Source organism: Marmota monax, unplaced genomic scaffold, assembly GCF_021218885.2.
Source record: "Marmota monax isolate L192 unplaced genomic scaffold, Marmota_monax_Labrador192_F-V1.1 WCK01_AAM20220418_F8-fsc00050, whole genome shotgun sequence".
Taxonomy (NCBI): Eukaryota; Metazoa; Chordata; class Mammalia; order Rodentia; family Sciuridae; genus Marmota; species Marmota monax.
This window is the reverse complement of record NW_026694552.1, coordinates 8,236,101-8,255,502: the sequence shown is the minus strand read 5'-3', so window position 1 is coordinate 8,255,502 and position 19,402 is coordinate 8,236,101. Positions and strand designations below refer to the sequence as shown.

Sequence of the window (19,402 nt, the reverse complement as noted above, 5' to 3'; positions counted from 1 at the left end):
GATTGCGGGTGCAACATGAACACAGTATAAACTCTAAGTACATCATGCATGTGGCTAGATCAAGAATTCATGGAAGAATGAACTGGAACAGACAGGCACAGTGGTGCACTCCTGTAATCCCAGCAACCCAGGAGGCTTATACTGGAGGGTTGCAAGTCCAAGGCCAGTCTGGGAAACTCAGCAAGAACTTATTTTAAAATTAAAAAGGGCTGGGGATGTAGCTCAGTGTTAGAGTGCCCCTGTGTTCAAACCCCAGTACCACACACATTAAAAAAATAGATATTAGAAGACAAGGCTGAAAATGTTGGAAATAAAGCATAGAAGATCCTGAATCCTAGTGTAAGAAGTTCAGGTTTCCTCTAAAGGGTTTATCTGTCAGTCTATCTGTCAGCTCTGTCTAATTGATAAGTGACTGTCTAGAAAGCTATGCTAAAAAAATTTGAACCTAGTACTCCCTGGGAAAGCATGCCTATAGCTAATTGGCATAGCTGGCCAGGGATACCATAAAGTATGCACCTCTGTGTCTGCCATGCCTGCTGAAGGCAATGGGGACTTATTGGAGGCTTCTGAGGAAAGGAATGGCATGACCCAACATGCAATTTGCTTGTATCCTTCTGCAGTTGTGCAAAAGATGGAGCAGGAAGATGCCCTGAGGAGGGATGATCAATCAGGAGGCTACTATAATAAGACAGATGATGATAATGATGATGATGATGATGATGATGATGATGATAAACAAAAACAACTAGGGCAGAAGAATGAAAGAAGGAGGAGACAGATGGAAGAGATAATGAAAGACAGATTCAAGATGACTCAGACTGTGGAGATGGAGGGGAGGAAGAAGGGGAGGAAAAATATTAGCAAGGGTCCCAAGGGATTTAACTTGGGTCACTAGATGGACTTCAATGCCATTAACTAAGAGGAGCATTCTAGGAAGAGTATTATAACAATCCTTGTTTTTCTTTCCAAACCCTCCAACCACTTTTCTGGGGATGCATAGTTTTCAAGGCCCCTAGAGGACAGTGGGAGAGAAAAGCAGGCTCTACATTGCTTGACATTCCCAGCATTTACACAACTGCACTTATAAAGGCACCATTCTCTCTTCTGCCAGACTACCAAGGAAATACCCACCAACATCTGAGTACCAAAATATCAGGCTAATAAAGCTTTCAATGCTCATGCTCTCAAAAGATGGTGATTTGTGTTTAATCTCTGAAAAAAAAAAGAAGGGTAGAGATCATCCCTATCTTACAGATGAGAAAAACCCTAGCTCATATATACTGAACATTTTCTGTATGTCACTGTTCCAAATGCTTCACATGCAGTCATGCATTTAATCTTTACAATAACCCCACAAAATAGATGGCAAAATTATCCCCATTATGCAGATAAGAAACAGGCCCAGAGATATTAGGTATATTTGTGTGGCAACAAACAGTAAAAATAATGAACTCTGAAAGCATCAGAAAAGAAAAAATTCAGGTCCAGAGGTGTCAATTAATTTACCCAAGGCCACACAGCTAGAAAGCAGCAGAACTGGGATTTAAACCTGGGTAGTCTGGATCTAGAGCCTGCACACTTAACTAGTACAGTACATTTCTTATTATATAAGATTAGAGCACAGACAGGCTACCTGGCCAGCCAAAACTACATAGTTTTGTCAACCAGTTAATTATAAACTGACCTCTCCCACTGGGCTGGCAGGATATTTTTTCGACCTTTTTCTTCTTTGGCCCTTGTCGCTTTGGCTAGACGAATGTTCTGGATTCTGATTTTGATATGTTGCCCTGAAGCCTCAAACAGTTTGATGCAGGTCTCTATTTGGAGGAAGTGATGACCTTAGTTTGTATGTACTGCTGAATGGGTCTCATTTCTAAATAACCAATATCTGAAGACAGGTCTAACTGGCTCTACACATAGGCTCATTTGCATACATGTCTCCCTAGACCACCAGCCCAAGGCAAGCTGCAAGCAATAATGGCACTGGGACCAGGCTCCTCTGTGAAACAGAAGAATCTGAGACAGAAAACCAAACTGAAAAAGCAATCACTACACCAGTCAGGTAGACAGGTGGCTTGTGAGAACCTATCTCAAAATTTATATATAAAAAGAAATATCCACATCACATACAACCACAAGAATGGGATCCTAATTAGAATAAGTTATATTCCATGTATATACAATATGTCAAAATATACTCTTCTGTCATGTATATCTAAAAAGAACAACAGCAACAAAAAGAAAGAAAGAAGGTTGGGGAGGTATATCAGTAGTACAGAATCCTTGGATTCAATCTCCAGTATCCTTCCTCCAAAATTATTGCAATGAATAAAATTTTCAAAAAAAAATAAGCTTTCTGGGACAGGAAGACTATTTCAGGGGTTGAAAGTTTACCTAGCATGTATAAGGCCCTAGATTTGATCCTCTACATAACCAAAACCCCCAAACCACAGGATTTCCATTTCTCTAAGTGGATAAGAACAAAAGCCCAGTTTCTTTTATGCTTCAATGGTTAGGAATAGAAAGCAGTCAGGTGTAGCATTATAGACAGACACCAATCTGGAAGTCAGGAGACTCAGCTCTGTTTCAACTTAGCTGTGTGACTTTGTGCAATAATTTTACCTCTCTGGGTGTCAGTGGAAAATGAGGAGAAGGGATGAAGGAGATCTCTTGAGCTGATCTCTGAGGTTTCTTTCAGCTTTGACTTCATATCACTCTGTTGTTTCAACAATCTGAGAAAGTATTGCCAGAATATCCTGTGTCTACAAGTCAACAAAAGGGGAATTGAGCCAGAAGCAAAACAAAGAATTAGATAAAATAAAAATGACCTTTATGGAAGGCTGCAAATGAAGTAATATACAGGCAGCAGACTTAGCACCATGTCTGGAGCATATTTAATAAGTGCTCGAAAATGTTACAAGTGTTATTATCACTACTGCTACTAACTTTTCACAGAGTATACAAAATAACCAAAAATTACAGTCAGCTCTTCATCCTAAACTCGATATTTTTTTGCACATCTGAATCTGTTCTGGGTTCACAGGTCTGAGGGACGCCCCAAGTAAGCAGGGCCCTTGAAGTCTATGCCCTTAAAGTCCATAGACTGTTATGACTAGAAAATCAGAACCCTACATCAAGGGGAGACACAAAGAAAGAATGCAAGTGGCAGAAGCCAGGACTGAATCCCAGTTCACCCACCGACTGAGCAAAAGAGTGATTTAAAAAAAAAAAAAAACAGGTGCAGGCCACAATGTACTTTGCAAATTGTTTTTCAGGACAGACCCAAAGCAGGGAGTAAGAAATTTGGGAAGCTGATCCTAGCCTGGTTTCAACCTGTGTCCATCTGAGCAAACACAACACTGGCTGTGAGATATGGCCAAACATGACCTAGCCAGTCAGGAGACCCTGCAAGACATCAGGTTTCACATTCTTCTCCATGAATTTAATGTAGCCTTAGACCTAAAAGGTCATCCTGACTACTTCACCCAAGGCAGCACTCCTCCTAAGAGGCCTGCCTATGGAGGACAGTCACAGGGCTGGGGATCAATCATTTCTTTTCGCTAACTGGCCAGAAACCCTACAAGCAAACAATGGCACTTGGTCTTGGCTTGTGGGCCTATTCTAAAATCTCAACTACAAAGCAGGGTCAAGTGAGCTGCCACACAACAGAACAGAGAGCCAAAGGTAAAACCAACACCTTTCCTCAGGGTGCCCACCTTTCCCATGGGACTGGGAGCCCATGAAATAGGGAACAATGCCCATGCAGGCTGCCTTAGGGGCCAAGTGTGAAGGCACTGAAGATAATGAGGCACTTGTCCACCTGACCCTTAGCGACACTCCTGCAGAGTGCAGAGAATAAAGTGCAAGGGAAAAGAATAAAGGGCCAGGACACACACACACACACACACACACACACACACTCAAGTGCTTGGAGCTTAAAAAGGAAACTCTTAACAAATGCAAACTAAGAAGTAACAAGTGCTGATATTAAGAGGACCCTTTGTTGCAATCTTCCTTGGGTCTTCAAAGCACTGAACTCCCACAGCTAATTTCTAAAAGGTGCTGTTTTTTTTGGGTTGTTGTTTGTTTTAGATGTGCCCTCTAAATCAGCTCCTCCTAGGAAACCAGGATTATTACAGAAAATATGACCTTACCCTTCTCAATCCTCAACCCCAAGACTAAGAAACTGCCTATTTATCCACAATGCTTGGGAATATGCCCAAGGGTCTTTCAGTGGCCTAGGTGGAGCAGAGCAGCCCCACCCCCAGGCTGTAAAGTCACCTGAAAAAGGTCTAGGCCCTGGAACATTTCACTTAAAGGGACCTTCCTCTAGAGTCTGATGGCTTAGGCCTCTGAGCATAGTCTATTCTAAAACACAACTGCAGGTCTTCTTTTACAGGTTTTGGTACTGGAGATTAAACCCAAGAGTGCTCTACCACTGACCTGTATCCCCAGTCCCTTTGTTTTGAGGCAGGCCCCTCTAAGTTGCTGAGGCTAGCCTCAAACCTGCGATCCTCCTGCCTCAACGTCCCAAGTCACTGGGATTACCCGGCCACAGTAGAGGTTCACCATATCCCAGAGATGTAAGAGGCACTGTGTATTTTTTTCTGTCCATTTGCTGATGTGTAAGGAAAGACACAATGAAATGGGCTCCCTCATGCAGTACATTTTCCATTGTGCTCCACATCCCCTTCAGCTAAGATATCAATCCATTTGAAGCCTGTCTTTCACAGGGCATGGGGACACACACCTGTAAGCCCATCAATTATGGAGGCTGAGGCAGGAAGACAGCAAGTTCCAGGACAGCCTGGGCAACTTGGTGAGTCTCAGAGTAAAAAAAAAAAAAAAGCTCGGGGGATGTGACTTGGCTCAGTGGTAGAGCATGCCTGGGTTCAAACCCTTGTACCAAAAAACAAAATCAAAAACAAAAAAAACACCATTTGGGCTGGGGATGTATCTCAGTGGTAGAGTGCTTGTCTAGCACAAGGCCCTGGGTCTAATCCCTAGCACTGCAAAATAAATAAATAAATTATCTGGGCACAGTGGTGTATGCCTGAAATCCCAGCTGCTTGGAAGGCTGAGGCAGGAAGATCTCAAGTTCAAAGCTAGCCTCAGCAACTTAGCGAAGCCCTGTCTCAATATAAAAGAATTTAAAAAGGCAGGGGATGATTGGGGCTGGGGATGTGGCTCAAGCGGTAGCGCGCTCACCTAGCATGCGTGCAGCGCAGGTTCGATCCTCAGCACCACATACAAACAAAGATGTTGTGCCCGCCAATAACTAAAAAATAAATATTAAAAAATTCTCTCTCTCTCTCTCTCTCTCTAAAAAAAAAAGGCAGGGGATGTGGCTCAGTGGTTAAGTATCCCTGGATTCAATACCCAATGCCAATAAATAAATAAATAAATAACCTGCCTTTCTCCTCTGATAATTACCTAACCTTGGTAACAGGTGGCAAAGGAACACGTCGAACTTCTCTCAAGACATTAATGAAGGGCTGGGGATATATCTCAGTTGGTAGAGGGCTTGCCTCGCATGCATGCACAAAGCTCTGGGTTCAATCACACAAAAAAAGAATTTTGGGGCTGGGGTTGTGGCTCAGTGGTAGAGTGCTCACATAGCATGCTTGAGGCACTGAGTTCGATCCTCAGCACCACATAAATGAAATAAAGATATTGTGTCCACTTAAAACTAACTAAATAAATAAAGACATTAATGAAAAAGTAAACCCATTCATCTGTCTATTCCCACCCTACCCACCAAAAACCACCTTTCCTACTTGTCTCATCTACTCACTGGTCTTCTAGACTACTCACTGGTCTTCTAGACTACCCACCTCAAGGCAGCTTGCACCATGGAGTCATCCCAGTAATAAGGAACATCAGTAATAAGCCAAGCTTCCTATCATTGAGAGCCATATCCAAATTCTTCGAAAAGTACTGGGTAACCTAAGGAAACCTTCACATTATCCATAAAACTGATCTTAGGCTTCAAAGGGTCACACAATTTTGCCCAACAGAGATCATCACAGAACCATATTTTTGCCCTTTGCATGAAACAAATATGGCAGGGAAGATTTTCTTAGTTGAGGTTCTTAAATCTGCCTTCCTTTTCAAATCCCTACCATTTTATCCCAATACCAGGCACCCAAGCTGGTGGTAGCAGCACCCATAGTGATAATGACAACAGCTGTCATCATTACCATCATCATTGTGGTGGCAGTGGCAGTGACCACTGTCATTGCTCATCAGCACAGCTAAAACATATTTGCATATGCACTGTATGCCAGATATCTCAAGTGCTTTCCTAATATTTTCTCACTTAGTCCTCACAAGAAGTCTGGTTTGTTTAAGTATGATTATTCTATTTTATAATGTGGAAACTGGCTGAAAGGTTAAGTAACTTGCCTAGGACTATGAGATAGTGGGGGGGGGGGGTTTGAACCCAGGTCGTGACCACCTCAGAGCCTGTATTCTTGCCCAGTGTACCTGTGCTTTCTTGAAATGTACAGCAATGCTATTACCACTATTAAAACCTGCTAACATTTATTGAGTGCACAGAATGAGCCAGAATTTCTGTTCAAGTCTTTATTTAAATTATTTCATTTAATCCTCATAACAACCCTATTTGGTAAGTACTATAAGTATTCCCATTTTACAGAAGTGTGAAACTGAGATTCAGAACCATTAAATAACATGCCTGAGGTCACATGGTGATGGAGCTCAAATCCAAACCCAGGAAATATGATCCAAACGCTCTCTCCATTAAGCTGAACTTACTTGCATTATGAAAAGAAGGTATTTCTAGTGCCCTGCTTAGTCAAGATGCTTGCTATATCCCAATCCAGACCTGCAGAGTCCTTGCAAGAAACTGGGAAGTACATGCAAATGAGGACACCTGTGTACCCCTCCTATACATGCCAGCAACTTAGGCCTGGTTAATCTAGGAAAAGATGATTAAACCACTTTCTAGAAGTGTCTCCTCATCCCCATTTCCCCTCAACCTGATTTCTGAAGATAACACCTCACCACCAGCCTGTGCTAATGTTCTGCCCAGAACATCTAATAAGTGTTTACCCAGGGCTCCCAGAGCCATAGTTAAGGGCCTTAATGTGCAATCTGGCTCTGCGCCTTATTTAATCAGTACCTGAATGAAATGTCTCTTTGCTAGCAACAGCCAAAGCACAGTCAGCCAGAGTCTTTCTGCAAACACAGCTGGTCGACTGGCAAAGGCAATTCAACTCACAGGCAAAATACACCCCAAGTTGATACAACTGCTCTATGATGAAGATGGGGGGGCAGTTTAGGATGGAATGAGGATGGGCTCATTCTTCCCCTTACCTTCTCTCCCCACTGCAGATGATATCACTCCTCACTTCCCTATCCACCCAAACACCTGCCACAGGCCAGAGCTTGCACTGTTTCTGCCAAACAGGCCAATCTTCTCTCACCTCCTGGCTCCTACTTCCTTCCCTCAGAACCACCCAACCCAGGATGAGACTCATGCTACCTTCCTCCCTCTATCATTTCCTCCAGCAGCTACTATACAGGAAGCAAAACCAACCAAGAAGTCCCCAAACCGTCCTCAGGTTGGCAATGGTTCCAAGGGTTTTAACACAATATGCACTGACAGATGTGTAAGCCCTGCCCCATGCAGCTGGGAAGAGCTAAGTGGGCACAGAGCACTGATATCCAGAAGAGGAGGGGTCCTCCCCTTGCCTTTAGAGTAACCACTGCATCCAAGCACCTTGAAGAGGGACTTAAATTAATATACCCTGGGGGTCAGCAAACAGGATGGAAAGATACTAATGACCCCAGTTCTCCTGCTTAGGAGAAAAGGGGAGGAAAAGAGGCCAATACTTGGACAAGGAATAAGGGAAAAGCCACTTGCTCAAAAACACTCAATACAGCCCACCAATTAGAGATCAAGTTTATGTAAAAAGGCCATTTCTAAAACTCATCCTGTCCCTGATGTCCAGTGGAATCTGTCTATGTGCAATTCCCAATTCAGTTATCTCTTCAATGGGATTGCTTTCCTGCCAATTCTCTGACAGATGTCACACCTCCTCTGATGAAATGGGCAGTTTGAATGGTAGAAGGGGTTGTTTTGGAGCTCAGAATACTCTAGAAGGCCAGGTATGCTGGTGCATGCCTGTAATCCCAGTGACTTGGGAGATGGAGGCAGGAGGATTGCAAGTTCAAAGCCAGTCTCAGCAACTTATAGAGGCCCTAAGCAACTCAGCAAGACCCTGTCTCTAAATAAAATACAAAATAAGGCTGGGGTTGTGGCTCTGTGATTAAGCCCCTCTGGGTTCAATTCCTGGTACCAAAAAAAAAGAATACTCTGGAAGGAGGCTAACTTGGATGGGATGGGTCAGGTGGAGCGACTTGGAAACAGAAGAATATGAAAAAGAAAGGTAAAAAGACAGCACCAATCTCAGAGAAAAAAGAAATTAAGAAGGGAAAAAGGAGGCAAGGAAGGAAGGGGGAGGGAGAGAGGGAAAAAGGAAAGGAGGCAGGGAGGAAAGGAAGGAAGACATGCCTATTTCATCAGTTCTGCTATGGAGCTTACTAAGGGCAGCAACTATCCTGTGAGCCATTAAAAGGCATCTCTTGTTTGCATGTGGAATACCTGCTAACTTCTCATATTTAATGGCTGCTCATTAACCTCAATGTTCCATGCATCTGGCCTTGACAATGTGGGCCCTCCTTGGGACAACAAAGAGAACACAATTTTCTATCTTGCAAGTCTCCTATTGAGAATTCATGAACATCTGTGGTTCTCTCATCAACATCCCAGAGATGACAGAGCATTCCTAGAGTTTCACTTGGCTTGTGGAGAGAGAAATAACAAACGTGCCCCTGCAATAAGATGCAAATGACTCCAGGTTACAGTTGAAATACTTTCCTGTGAAGAAGGAAGCAACTCTATGCCTTATTAGCACACGTTGTTTCTTATGCCTTGAATTCCCTTCTTTCCTCCACTGTTCTCATTCATTCACACACATTTGTAGAGCATGTATAAGAGCCAGGCCCTGTTCTAGGCACTAAAACAGACCACAAGACAAAGAAGAGTCCTTATTCTCCTGGAGCTAACATACCTCCTGCATGAGCCAGCACAAATGTCACCCCCTCTAAGAAGCTTTGCTTAAATGCACTAAGGGAAAAAAAGACCCTTGGCCCTCTGTGTTTTGTTCAAATCTGTCACTGTGCATGTAATACTGTAATTCAGTTGATCTGTTTTCTTGTCTTTCTCATTTCAATTGTAAGCAACACAAGAGCAAAGACTGATTCTTATTTGTCTTTGAATCTCCAGTGCCTGGCTCCAATGTTTGGCATATAACAGGCATTCAGTGAGCATTTGTTGACTAAATGCCAAAATAAATAAATTCCCATGAGCATTTCAAACAAGAGTCTTGAAAACAGAGTTAACCTACAACAACCAGGTGTCAACATTCCCTCTTGTTAATCCCTACAGATCCTAGAGATGGGAGGAAGGGAATGTAGAAGGCCCTAAAGGGGACAAAGGAGGCCTGTTTGAAATAACTGATGACATAACTCATGATACTCCACAACAACCTTAAAACCTACCCTGCAATAACTGGGGGAGCTCAATGTCTAATTTGAAACACACCATCTAACACCTACATGATGGTGTTGCCAGAAGACTAAATGCCTAGCCCATAGGCCACCCAGACTCACACCGGCGGGGAGGAGTACTTGAGCCAACTTCCCACCTAATACTTCAGCTAGCAGATAATGTCTCTCAAAGTGGGTCCAAGGCTCACTAACATTCGATTTACCAAGAAGCTTGTTATAAATACAGTTTCCCATCCTTACCGTGGATCTGCTCAGAATTGCCATGCAAATGCAAGTCATCTGTACTCTAACCAGATTCCAAACATTTCTTTCACAAAGGGAGTTCCACAATTAGTGCTCTCCACACTCATGGTTTCTTTGTGTCCATTTGATCAGTTACAGGGAGGAGAAGAACATTTGAGACAAGATATTTCAATGTAACAAAAGCTGTGGGGTTGACTGGGACTGGAGATGTGGCTCCATGGCAGAACATTTGCCTAGCATGCACAAAGCCCTGGGTTCCATCCTCAGCACAACAACACAAAAAAATTACATTTGAAAAAGATACAAAAGACTAGGAGAAGCTGAGAAATTCGGTGCTTCTTGTAGAGAATATTTTGATAAAGCATATTGACAATGAGATACCCACTGAAAAGTACCGAAGGGGAGAAAAAAGGAAAAGGGAGTTACTGACCTAATAACATTCTTTTTCTTTATATGATATTAAGATGCAAGAGAAGAAATTTGGCCTGTCCAAATTTCTCCCAAGGGATTAAGACCTAGAGCAAATAGCATAATTTCCTGATTAAAATGAAAGTGAACAGATACATTGGGTGAGAATGGACTACAGTTTTAATAACCAGTTCTTTGTGATGGAAATTCTACAAAAAGATGTGAGCTATAGCTGAGACTGCCTCTCTCCTGTATTTCAAAAAACAGACAGAAAGATTCTCTTAATGGGCACAATAGACCCAGGAACTATTTCCATGAGGCCTCAAGGGAACACAGACAGGGCCACCAGAAGGGAAAGAAAAAAGAAAAGTAAAAACTCAGCTCGATCACTCAGTCAGTCATCATTATCCAGCACATAGTAAACAATTAATGTACATGTACAGTATTATATTCAGCTCTGCAGGGAGTTACACTGCTGTATGCCTTTCCTTGTAAAAATTGCTCCTGCTAACGCTAGAGAATGAAGAAACATGTAAAAACAGGCAACCGAGCCAAACACAAAATTATCTACTCACACACAAAGGTATACATTAAAGATCCATTTTTGTATTGCTGTGGATAAAGCCCAGGGCCTCACACATGCTAAGTGCACACTCTACCACTGAGCTATTCCCAAGTTCTTGAACCCAATACTCCAAGAAGTAGTCAGAGGGCTGGAAAAGGAGGACAAAAGGTGTTCCTAGAATGACACAAATAACTGGATTCAGGTCAGAATCATCTAAAAAGTTTTCATAGAGAATCTTCAGAAGAGTACTTACAGAGGGAAGGGATCCAAAAGAAATCCCACAAAGACTGAGAAGGTGGTACATCTATGGCAAAGGGACAAAATTCCAAGGAGCCTGTGGATCACCCATTGAGTAGGAGCCAGCAACATGCGGTTATTTAAAAGCAAGCATGATGCTAGGTTGTAATAACAGGTGCATGGCATGAAAAGGCTGGGAAGAAAATCTTTCCTCTCTGCTTGGTGTAGGCTGGACCTCTGGTAAGAGTTACGGCATCCAGTTTTACATGCTGTGCATTACAAGAGTATGCAGACATGGGCAAGAATCCAGAGAAAAGCAACTGAAATCATTACAGGAATGACTTCTAGCAGCTATTGAGAAAGGTAAAATGGAGATGAGATTTGTTAGTCAGAATCTGCAGTAAAACTGCATTGGTCATCTGTCAGTTTTAATCAGCTCTGCCCAACTTCTGTTTTTGGTTTTGTTGTTGTTGTTGTTTTGTATGTGTGTATGTGTTTTGTTTTTGCTTTGCTTTGGTTTTTTTTTTTTTTTTGGCTGTGGGATTAAACCCATGAACCACCAAGCCACATTCCCAGCCATTTTTATTTTTTATTTGAAACAGGGTCTTGCTAAGTTGGTTAGGGCCTCATTAAGTTGCCGAGGCTGGCTTTGAACCCCTGATCCTCCTGCCTCAGCCTCCTCAGCAGCTGAGATTACAGGCATGTGCCTCCACACCCCGATTCCCAGCTTCTCTGTTTAAGTGATTATAGTTCTTCAGAGGATTAAAATGTTTTGTTTCCATGTGGCCCATTTCATAGAGAAGACTAGGATAGGAAAAGGTTAAGTAATTTGCTCAGGTTCCCACAGCAAGCTATGAGCAAAACAACTGTCATAATTTTAAATCCCAGTGCTGACTGTGGGTCGTTTAATCAACTAATCCACATGACCCTTCTTTATAATGAACACCCCCAAAAGACTCTAACAGTGAAAGATGGGAAAATTCTCTGCAAATTTCCTTTGATGAGGGAGAAATAAAACAAACTAAAAAGGAATATCATGCCTCACTGCCAAGGCCCATATAAATACCATCCCCTCCCATCCCCCTAGATTGATGATACAGACACAGTCCATCTGATAAGCTGTCTGCAGATGGTTGGATCCCTCATTGAACCCATTACCCACCAATGTTGATTCCAAGCAGGAAGAGTAATCAGTGCTCCAGACAACAGATGGGAAATGAGGAGGTATGTGTCTGGTCTAAACCCAAAGGGTAAAAGAGAAATCCTAGTCCTCAAATCTATCAGGTTTTCTCTAAAACAAATCTATCACATGGTAACTGGAATGCACCAGTGTATATTTACTGAGTTACAAAGGATGTCACCAAAAGCTCAGAATTTTTTGAGTACATGCCATTCCACACTTTTAGCAAGGAGGAGGAAGTAAATAAGAAAATCAAATGGTGAACCCAAAGCAGATAAGTCATATTTAGTGGAAATCAAACTTCTAATTGTTATAATGAAGACAGAAAGTCAAATAGGAGTGGCAATTCTAAAAAGAATGGGGCTCAGTATTTTTGGCAAAAAGACAGTAGCTTGGATTAAAAGGGTCAATGGCATCAATTACTATTTGCCAAATGTCCAACCTGGCTTTATGTACAAAGGCATTAAGAGTTAAATGGCATATGGTATGCTCTCCTAAGTCCAATGCCTAACCAGGAGCTGTTGGCACAGATACATACAGAACCATCAGGCATTGGGCAGTTAAACAAGACATCCAAAAAGGGATCTTTTCATTAAGTTCTTAAGACAAAAACAACATAACTGGACTCAAGGAAGATACAGGGCCATTAATCAAGGCCACTAATCTTTTAGCTAAGCTGGCATTTTAACCCTTCTGCTGAGAAACTGTAGAATTTTTTTGAAGTCCAAGAACTCAGTTTATTTTGATAGTTATTATAAATTAAAAAAAAATAAATAAATAAAACTAGCCTGAAAAAGAATCACTGAATACTAAATAAATGTATTTTCAACATAGATGTTTAATTTTATGTTTATTCATGTTTGTGAATTAGTTACTACTTTTTGTAGTTAATTTTTAAAAATTTTTATTGGTACATAATTACACAGAATAGTGGGATTCATTTTAATATATTCATACCTGTACATGATTTTTAAGATTTAAATAGCTATAGAATCTCTTCCTGCTAAGTCCAGATTCTCCCTGGAGTAGCTAATATCTCAGGCCACCTCTGCTACTAACTGTAAGGGGATTTGGGGTAAACAGCACAATCAAGTACATTCATTTCCTGTCATACATACCGGCTAAAATCATAGGCAAAAGGGGAGTGACTGGCCATGCATACTGGTACATTTGGTAGACATCATCGATATTCAGCAAGGGGTGTTAACAGTGGCATGATATCCTTGATACTTGCTGATCGTGAGAACCCCCAAACATCTCAGGCTGTAAGTGAGCTGTTGATCCGGTACTACTTCAATCCTACAACCCTCTATAAGTCTATAGTCCCAGGACCCCTAAGAAATCTGATGAGACCAAACAGAAAGCCAGCAGCAGGAACAGTAATCAAGAATAATTCGGCCGGGAGTAGTGATGTAATGCCCATAGTCCTAGCAGTTCAGGAGGCTGAGGCAGGAGGATTGTGAGTTCAAAGCCAGCCTCAGCAATAGCAAGGCGCTAAGCAACTCAGTGAGATCTGTCTCTAAATAAAATACAAAATAGGCTGGGGATGTGGCTCAGTGGTTGGGTTCTGTCCTCAGCACGACATAAAAATAAATAAAGTTTAAAAAATTGGCATATTTTAAAAAAAGAATAATTCAGACGTAAGTACTGCCCTTCCTTATGCTACTACAGTTGGCAGTCACCTGACAGCAGCGTGACTATGATGAGGGTCTGTGTGACAAGGCACTGGGAATGAATATTTTTCAGACTGAAAAATGGGAGATGGAGAAGATAACCAGTTTCCCTCCAACTTTTCTAGTTCCTATCCCAAAAGCAATATAGCCCTTGTTACAAACTTATACTGACTCTGAGGAAGAAGGCCTTTCTACAAAACCAAAATAGTCAATGGGTTGGAGTCACATAGCAGAAATGCCCCTTGTTCCTGCCTAGTATGTGTGAGAGCCTGTGTTCAATCCCTTGCAAAAAGAGAGAGAGAAAGAAGAAGAAATGTCCTTTGCTAAGCTACTCCTTTTACTTCAGTTAACATCTCCCTTTCCTTTTCTGGACTTCTAAACTCCACAGAATATACTATTACAATATAGCCTAATTCAGCTGATTCACTTACCAAAGCATTTCTTTATATATACTATCTTCCCCTTGGAATATACAGTCATGAGAAACATTTTAACATTTCTTTCTCTAGTCTCAAGCTGATCTATCACAACCCCATATAATATAATGCATATGAAAGTGCCTTATAAATAGTAAAGTGCTAGATAAATGCATGGTATTATTAACCTTACATATTATCATTAGTCATTGCTGCAACCAAGTCAGAAAATTGTTCCCAACCATCTTTTGTTAATTTTTACTAGGATACACAGCAACTTTTAAAAATCTATATGTTCCTTCTTCCAGGGAAGAGCCACACAGAAGGTATGGAAAGTTGGATATCAAAGGCTAGGTCCTCTCATGGGCCAGAGGTCACTATTTAAATGGCATAAAAAGAATTATTTAGGGGTCATCAGCATAGGATTATAATCCTGATGAGGCTCAAAAATTCCTCAGCATGACTCCATTCATGATTCATATTCCCCACCTTACAGCTTCAGTGTTTAAACTAAGCACAGGACAATAGAAAAAGCACAGGTGACAAGAATCAGTTCACAATTCCCCAAATATCCACCTCTCCCCCAAATATCATCATCCTCTGAATGTGGGCCCAAGAGTGGTGTGGTCGAGCCTACTTTACAGGGGAGACACACAGTGCAAAAGATAAATAGGTAGAGATAAGAATAGGAAAGACAGTAGAATGTTCATATATGAATACATGACCAGTGCAAGAATGGGATCCTAATTAGAATAATTTATACTGCATGTATGTTTAATATGTCAAAATACACTCTACTGTCATGTATACCTAAAAAATACAAATTTTTTTAAAAAGATGAATAGGGACTGGCTAACTAAACTCCACAGAGAAGAAACTAGTTTTCTTTTTTTGGCAAATGGAGATGAAAAACCTTTCATACTAGCTCTCGGTTGCATTCCCATCTACTTCTTATGAATGAAAGAATCACAACACATGACTGTCAAGAGCTGGAAGTGCTACTCTGCCTCATTTTACAGATAGGAAAACTGAGGCCCAGGAAGACAACTTTCCCTTAAAGTCATACAACCAATTGATGCCATACCTAGGTCTCCTGAGTCTTCTAAAAGCCTCTAAAAATCATTCCTCTAAAAACCATGGCGCTATCTTTGATATGTTCACACCAGCATCAGTCCCAGTGAGGCTTAATTTAGTCCTTTGTTGACTTTCTAGCCAGAGGCCTCAAGACCCCTTTGTAAAAGGGCTACCCTCTGACCCTCATCACCTGCCATCCTAAAAAACACTCCTGTCCTGAGAGCCTCACACAGCGGCTGAGGTACGTTGTTCTCTCTCTTTAACAAAAAGCCCATTCATAAAAAAAGAAAAAGAAAGAGGACTGGCTCAAATTTATACAGCAGGTATAGCTGGACAGCCCTGGACTTCCTGTGAATAACATCACTTCCCAAGAAACCTTTTCTGAAATACTGCTGCCCACACCAGCTCCGTTCCATGATTACAGTCACCCAATCAATAACAGCCTCCTTATTCCAAAACTATTCATACTTTCTTGCCACATCTGCAAAATGGGAATAGGCCACAGATCGTTCACCACATTTTACAGACTGGGAAACTGAGTCAGGCACTGCACACAGAGCTAGCAAGTATCTGAGCCACAAGGAGACAGTGCCATGTATGCTCATCTGATGTTCATCTGCCCAGGCCTTCCAAAGGACTGCCCCACCACCCACTGACACCCCCACTTTGGGATTGACAGCTTGTAACTTCAGAGGATGGGTTTGCTTTTCATCCCAGAGGCTAATTCATCTTTTGGCTGCAGGCAAGTGACCTTCCATCCCTGAGTGCTGCCAAGGCTGTAAAATGGAGATAATAATCTCAACCTCCTCAAGTCTCCTGAGAATAACCTTCTACAAATACAAAAGCAATAAAGATGCTAATGACGGGTTTCAAAACTGCCCCTACAGAAAATGTACCAGGTTTTCTCAGCCTGAAATCTAAAAACAGATTGCTTTCCCCCTATCCCCTTCCTCTTCTTCTTCTTCTTCTTCTTCTTCTTCTTCTTCTTCTTTTTCTTCCTCCTCCTCTCCTCCTCCTCCTCCTCCTCCTCCTCCTCCTCCTCCTCCTCCTCCATGATTTTATAGCTTCAGAACATCTCTGCACACTGCACAGGCTGAGTACAGAAAGACCGTCTCACGCTTGGTCCTCACCCAGATTATTTTTATGTATCTGGCAACTTTCCTTTTCAATCCCTTTTGTTTTCCTTAGCATCACTAATGGGTAGAAGCTGAGGAGGTAAAGAAATCAGCTTTCTGAGCACCTCTGGACCATAACCACAGGAGACAGTGATAAGATGGAGAAGTTTGAAAATTGTAAATATCCTCTCACCAGATAGAGATCACCAGCCCAAAGTTCATGAGTCAGCCTGGGGCCTGTTTCAGGGAGCACTTGGTAGGAGCCTGGGGCAGCTCCAGTGCCTCAGAACTCAAAGGCACACCTCACTCCCAAGAAACTCCCCAATGAAAGAGTCACTAAGAGAAACCCGTAAAAGTACTTCCCCAAAGTACCACAGTGGAGACAAGGAAGCTTATGTGACAACCTTGGGAAAGAGTGTCACCAGGCCACTGAAAATTGAACTATCACCAAAGGCAAAAGGGCTGGGCCATGGTCCACAGATGTGATTCAAAAAGGGCACCTGGCTGGGGCAGGACTTCCTGTATGTAAAAGGCCAGGCTAGGGCAGAGAGAGGAGGGGCCACTCGCCTGAGTGCCAGCGGTTCTCAGGTTGAGACACAGGGTTCCTCACCTCCACTGCGGGGCTGACCACACATTGTGCAAAGCCAAATCTGAAATGGGCACAAAGGCAGCCACTCATTGGAAAATCATTTTTAAGGGTCCCACTTCCCATAGGGATGAGGTGCTCTATACTACCGAGTGTCCTGAGCACACAAATGACTTGTATCACTCAGGCTGCCCAGGAAAAAGTCAACAGACTCACATGCATCATGGTGACCAGGTGACAGGGGTTGAGCAGGTAGATGACGGTCTTGGTGGCGAACTTAAAGCCCAGCTCCACCCCGAAGGTCAGGCACAGGGCTACTAAGAGCAGATTCTTGCTCAGGCTCTCCTTGCCTTCATCGGGCCGCTGGGTCACCTGCTGTGGCTGGCTGCCACGGCCACCCCTACCGTCCTCCGTCTGCCTCAGGATGTGCCGCAGGGCCACCAGGATCTCCAACAGGGCCAGGGTCAGGACCACCACACTTTCCAGCAGCCGCTGCTGCCAAGAGAGGAAGGCAGCACAGTCGGGGCCCCCATTGCCTGCAAAACTGGGGTCCACGCCCCCATAGAGCCAGTCCAGGAGACTATGGTAGCTATACCGGGACATGATGCAAAGTGGTTCCCCTTGACCACTGTGCAGGAAGCAAGAGTGAGATGCAACACGAGCCCAGAGGGTTGCCCGGGTACTGGAACATGTAAGGAGGGCACACCCCTGCACCCCTCTCCAGACACCGGGGCACCTAGAGCAGGGGAAGGGAATCTACACGCGAGGCCCGGGGTAAAGTGCTGGCTCTAACTTGTCCCCACGGCTGTCTGGGGAGCCCCCCGCGCTTCTCCAGTGGCCACCAACGAGGCAGGGTTGAAAGGAGCCGTTGGCCAATCTAAAAGGAAGGAGAGGAAAAAAAAAAAAAGGTCTCAAAGAGGCAATTGCATCGGGAATTAAGGAAGCGGGGAGGGAGGGGTAACTAGCGAGGGAAGAAAAGGGGAACAGGGGCAGTGGCGAAGCAAGCAGGGGTCAGGGAAGCCAAAGGCCGAGAGGGTCAGGGCGGGGGCCGAGGGGACCCTGCAGTGCCGCCTGAGGGAACCGCGGGATGGGGGGCAAAGCGGGTGAGAGCGAGGGGACACGCGGAGGCTAGGAGAGGGGCTCGCGGGGCCGGGCAGGCGGGGAGGGCGACTGGGAGGGCAGGGACGCCGGAGTCCTCGTCTCACGCACTCCACAGGGGGATCTCTTACTCCTGCAACCGCGTGGCCGTCTCTGCCCCCAGCTAGCAACTTCGCCGCCGACGGGCCCCTCCAGCCAATTTAGAGCCGTCCCGGTCCAGCCTCCCGCCCCCGGGTACACCCCCGAGCCCCCCAGCTCCACCCCCGGCCCCAGCCTCCCGCCCTCCCGGCTGCACCACCCTCAGCCCGCGGCCCGCCCGGGACCTGCCCCCCTCGCGCGGGCAGCGGCGGGAGGAAGCCGAGAGGGAGGGCGGGAGGGCGGGAGGCCGGGCCAGCCAGGGGCTGGACTACAGCCGGCCCCCCCACTCCGCCCCGGCGCCGCCGCATCTTCCCGCGCCTCCCGCCGGCCCTGGGGACCGGCCGCGGCGCCCCTCAGGGCTCCACTCACCGGCAGCGCAGCCCGTGGCCCTGCCTCGGGCCACCGCTCTGCTCCTGCACTCCCCGCGCCCCGGCGCTGGGCTCCCCTGGTGGCCGCAGCCACCGCCGCCGCTGTCGCCGCCGCCGTCGCGCAGGGCTCCTCCTCCCGGTCTTCCTCCCCCTGCAGCAACCGCGCTCGCTTCCTCCTTCTTCCCCTCCTTCTCTCCTCCCCCTCGCGGCCGCCGCCGCCTCCCGCGTCCCTCCTCCCGACGGGTGCAACCTCTCGCCCCCACCCACCCACCACGTCCTCGGGCCACCACTACCCCACCTCGCCTCAGTCCCTCTCCCGCCCGCCGCCGACTCCCCCCACCGCGTCCACCCTTCACACCTCCCACCCTGCCTCGCCTAGGAGCTCCCTCCGCCTCCCTTCGGCGGCTCAATCTCCGCCTCCTTCCTCCTCCTCCCGGCCTGCCTTCACTTTGCACTCTTCGAGGAGACTGCACGCGTGCACGGCCGCCCTCCACAACCCTATGCAGAATTCGTCTCCTTGTGTTCGCTAACTCTGCCTTCCATGACCCTGTTCTCCATGAAAATTCTTTGTATAACTGGCACATAGTAGGCAGTCAGCCGGCCCTCGCTAACTTCTTGTGGAATGGAGAAGCCTGGCCAGTGATGAGCAGCTGAGCAAGCTTGGCTTTTGGGGGTGTGGTGGGTATGGCCTTCTCTTCCCGTTT

The 19,402-nt window shown here is 44.8% G+C and overlaps 1 protein-coding gene across 8 annotated transcripts in view; it reads right to left on the bottom strand.

Annotated features, from left to right (window-relative positions):
* The window catches only part of Tmem164 (transmembrane protein 164), a 160,840-nt gene extending 142,006 nt beyond the window's left edge, over nucleotides 1-18,834 (bottom strand). For 3 of the 8 annotated variants that reach the window (XM_046420766.2, XM_046420767.2, XM_058571631.1), the window contains exons 1-2: nucleotides 18,700-18,834; nucleotides 17,311-17,971 (exon numbers count right to left, since the gene is read on the bottom strand). In XM_046420766.2, the coding sequence (XP_046276722.1) occupies nucleotides 17,311-17,697 (387 nt within the window). In that variant the 5' untranslated portion in view covers nucleotides 17,698-17,971; nucleotides 18,700-18,834. Of the gene's footprint in view, nucleotides 1-17,310; nucleotides 17,972-18,303; nucleotides 18,428-18,699 lie in introns of those variants that run through there. The other 5 variants (XM_058571630.1, XM_058571634.1, XM_058571628.1 and 2 more) reach the window with 5 other exon arrangements.
* Between the last annotated feature and the right edge of the window lie 568 nt (nucleotides 18,835-19,402).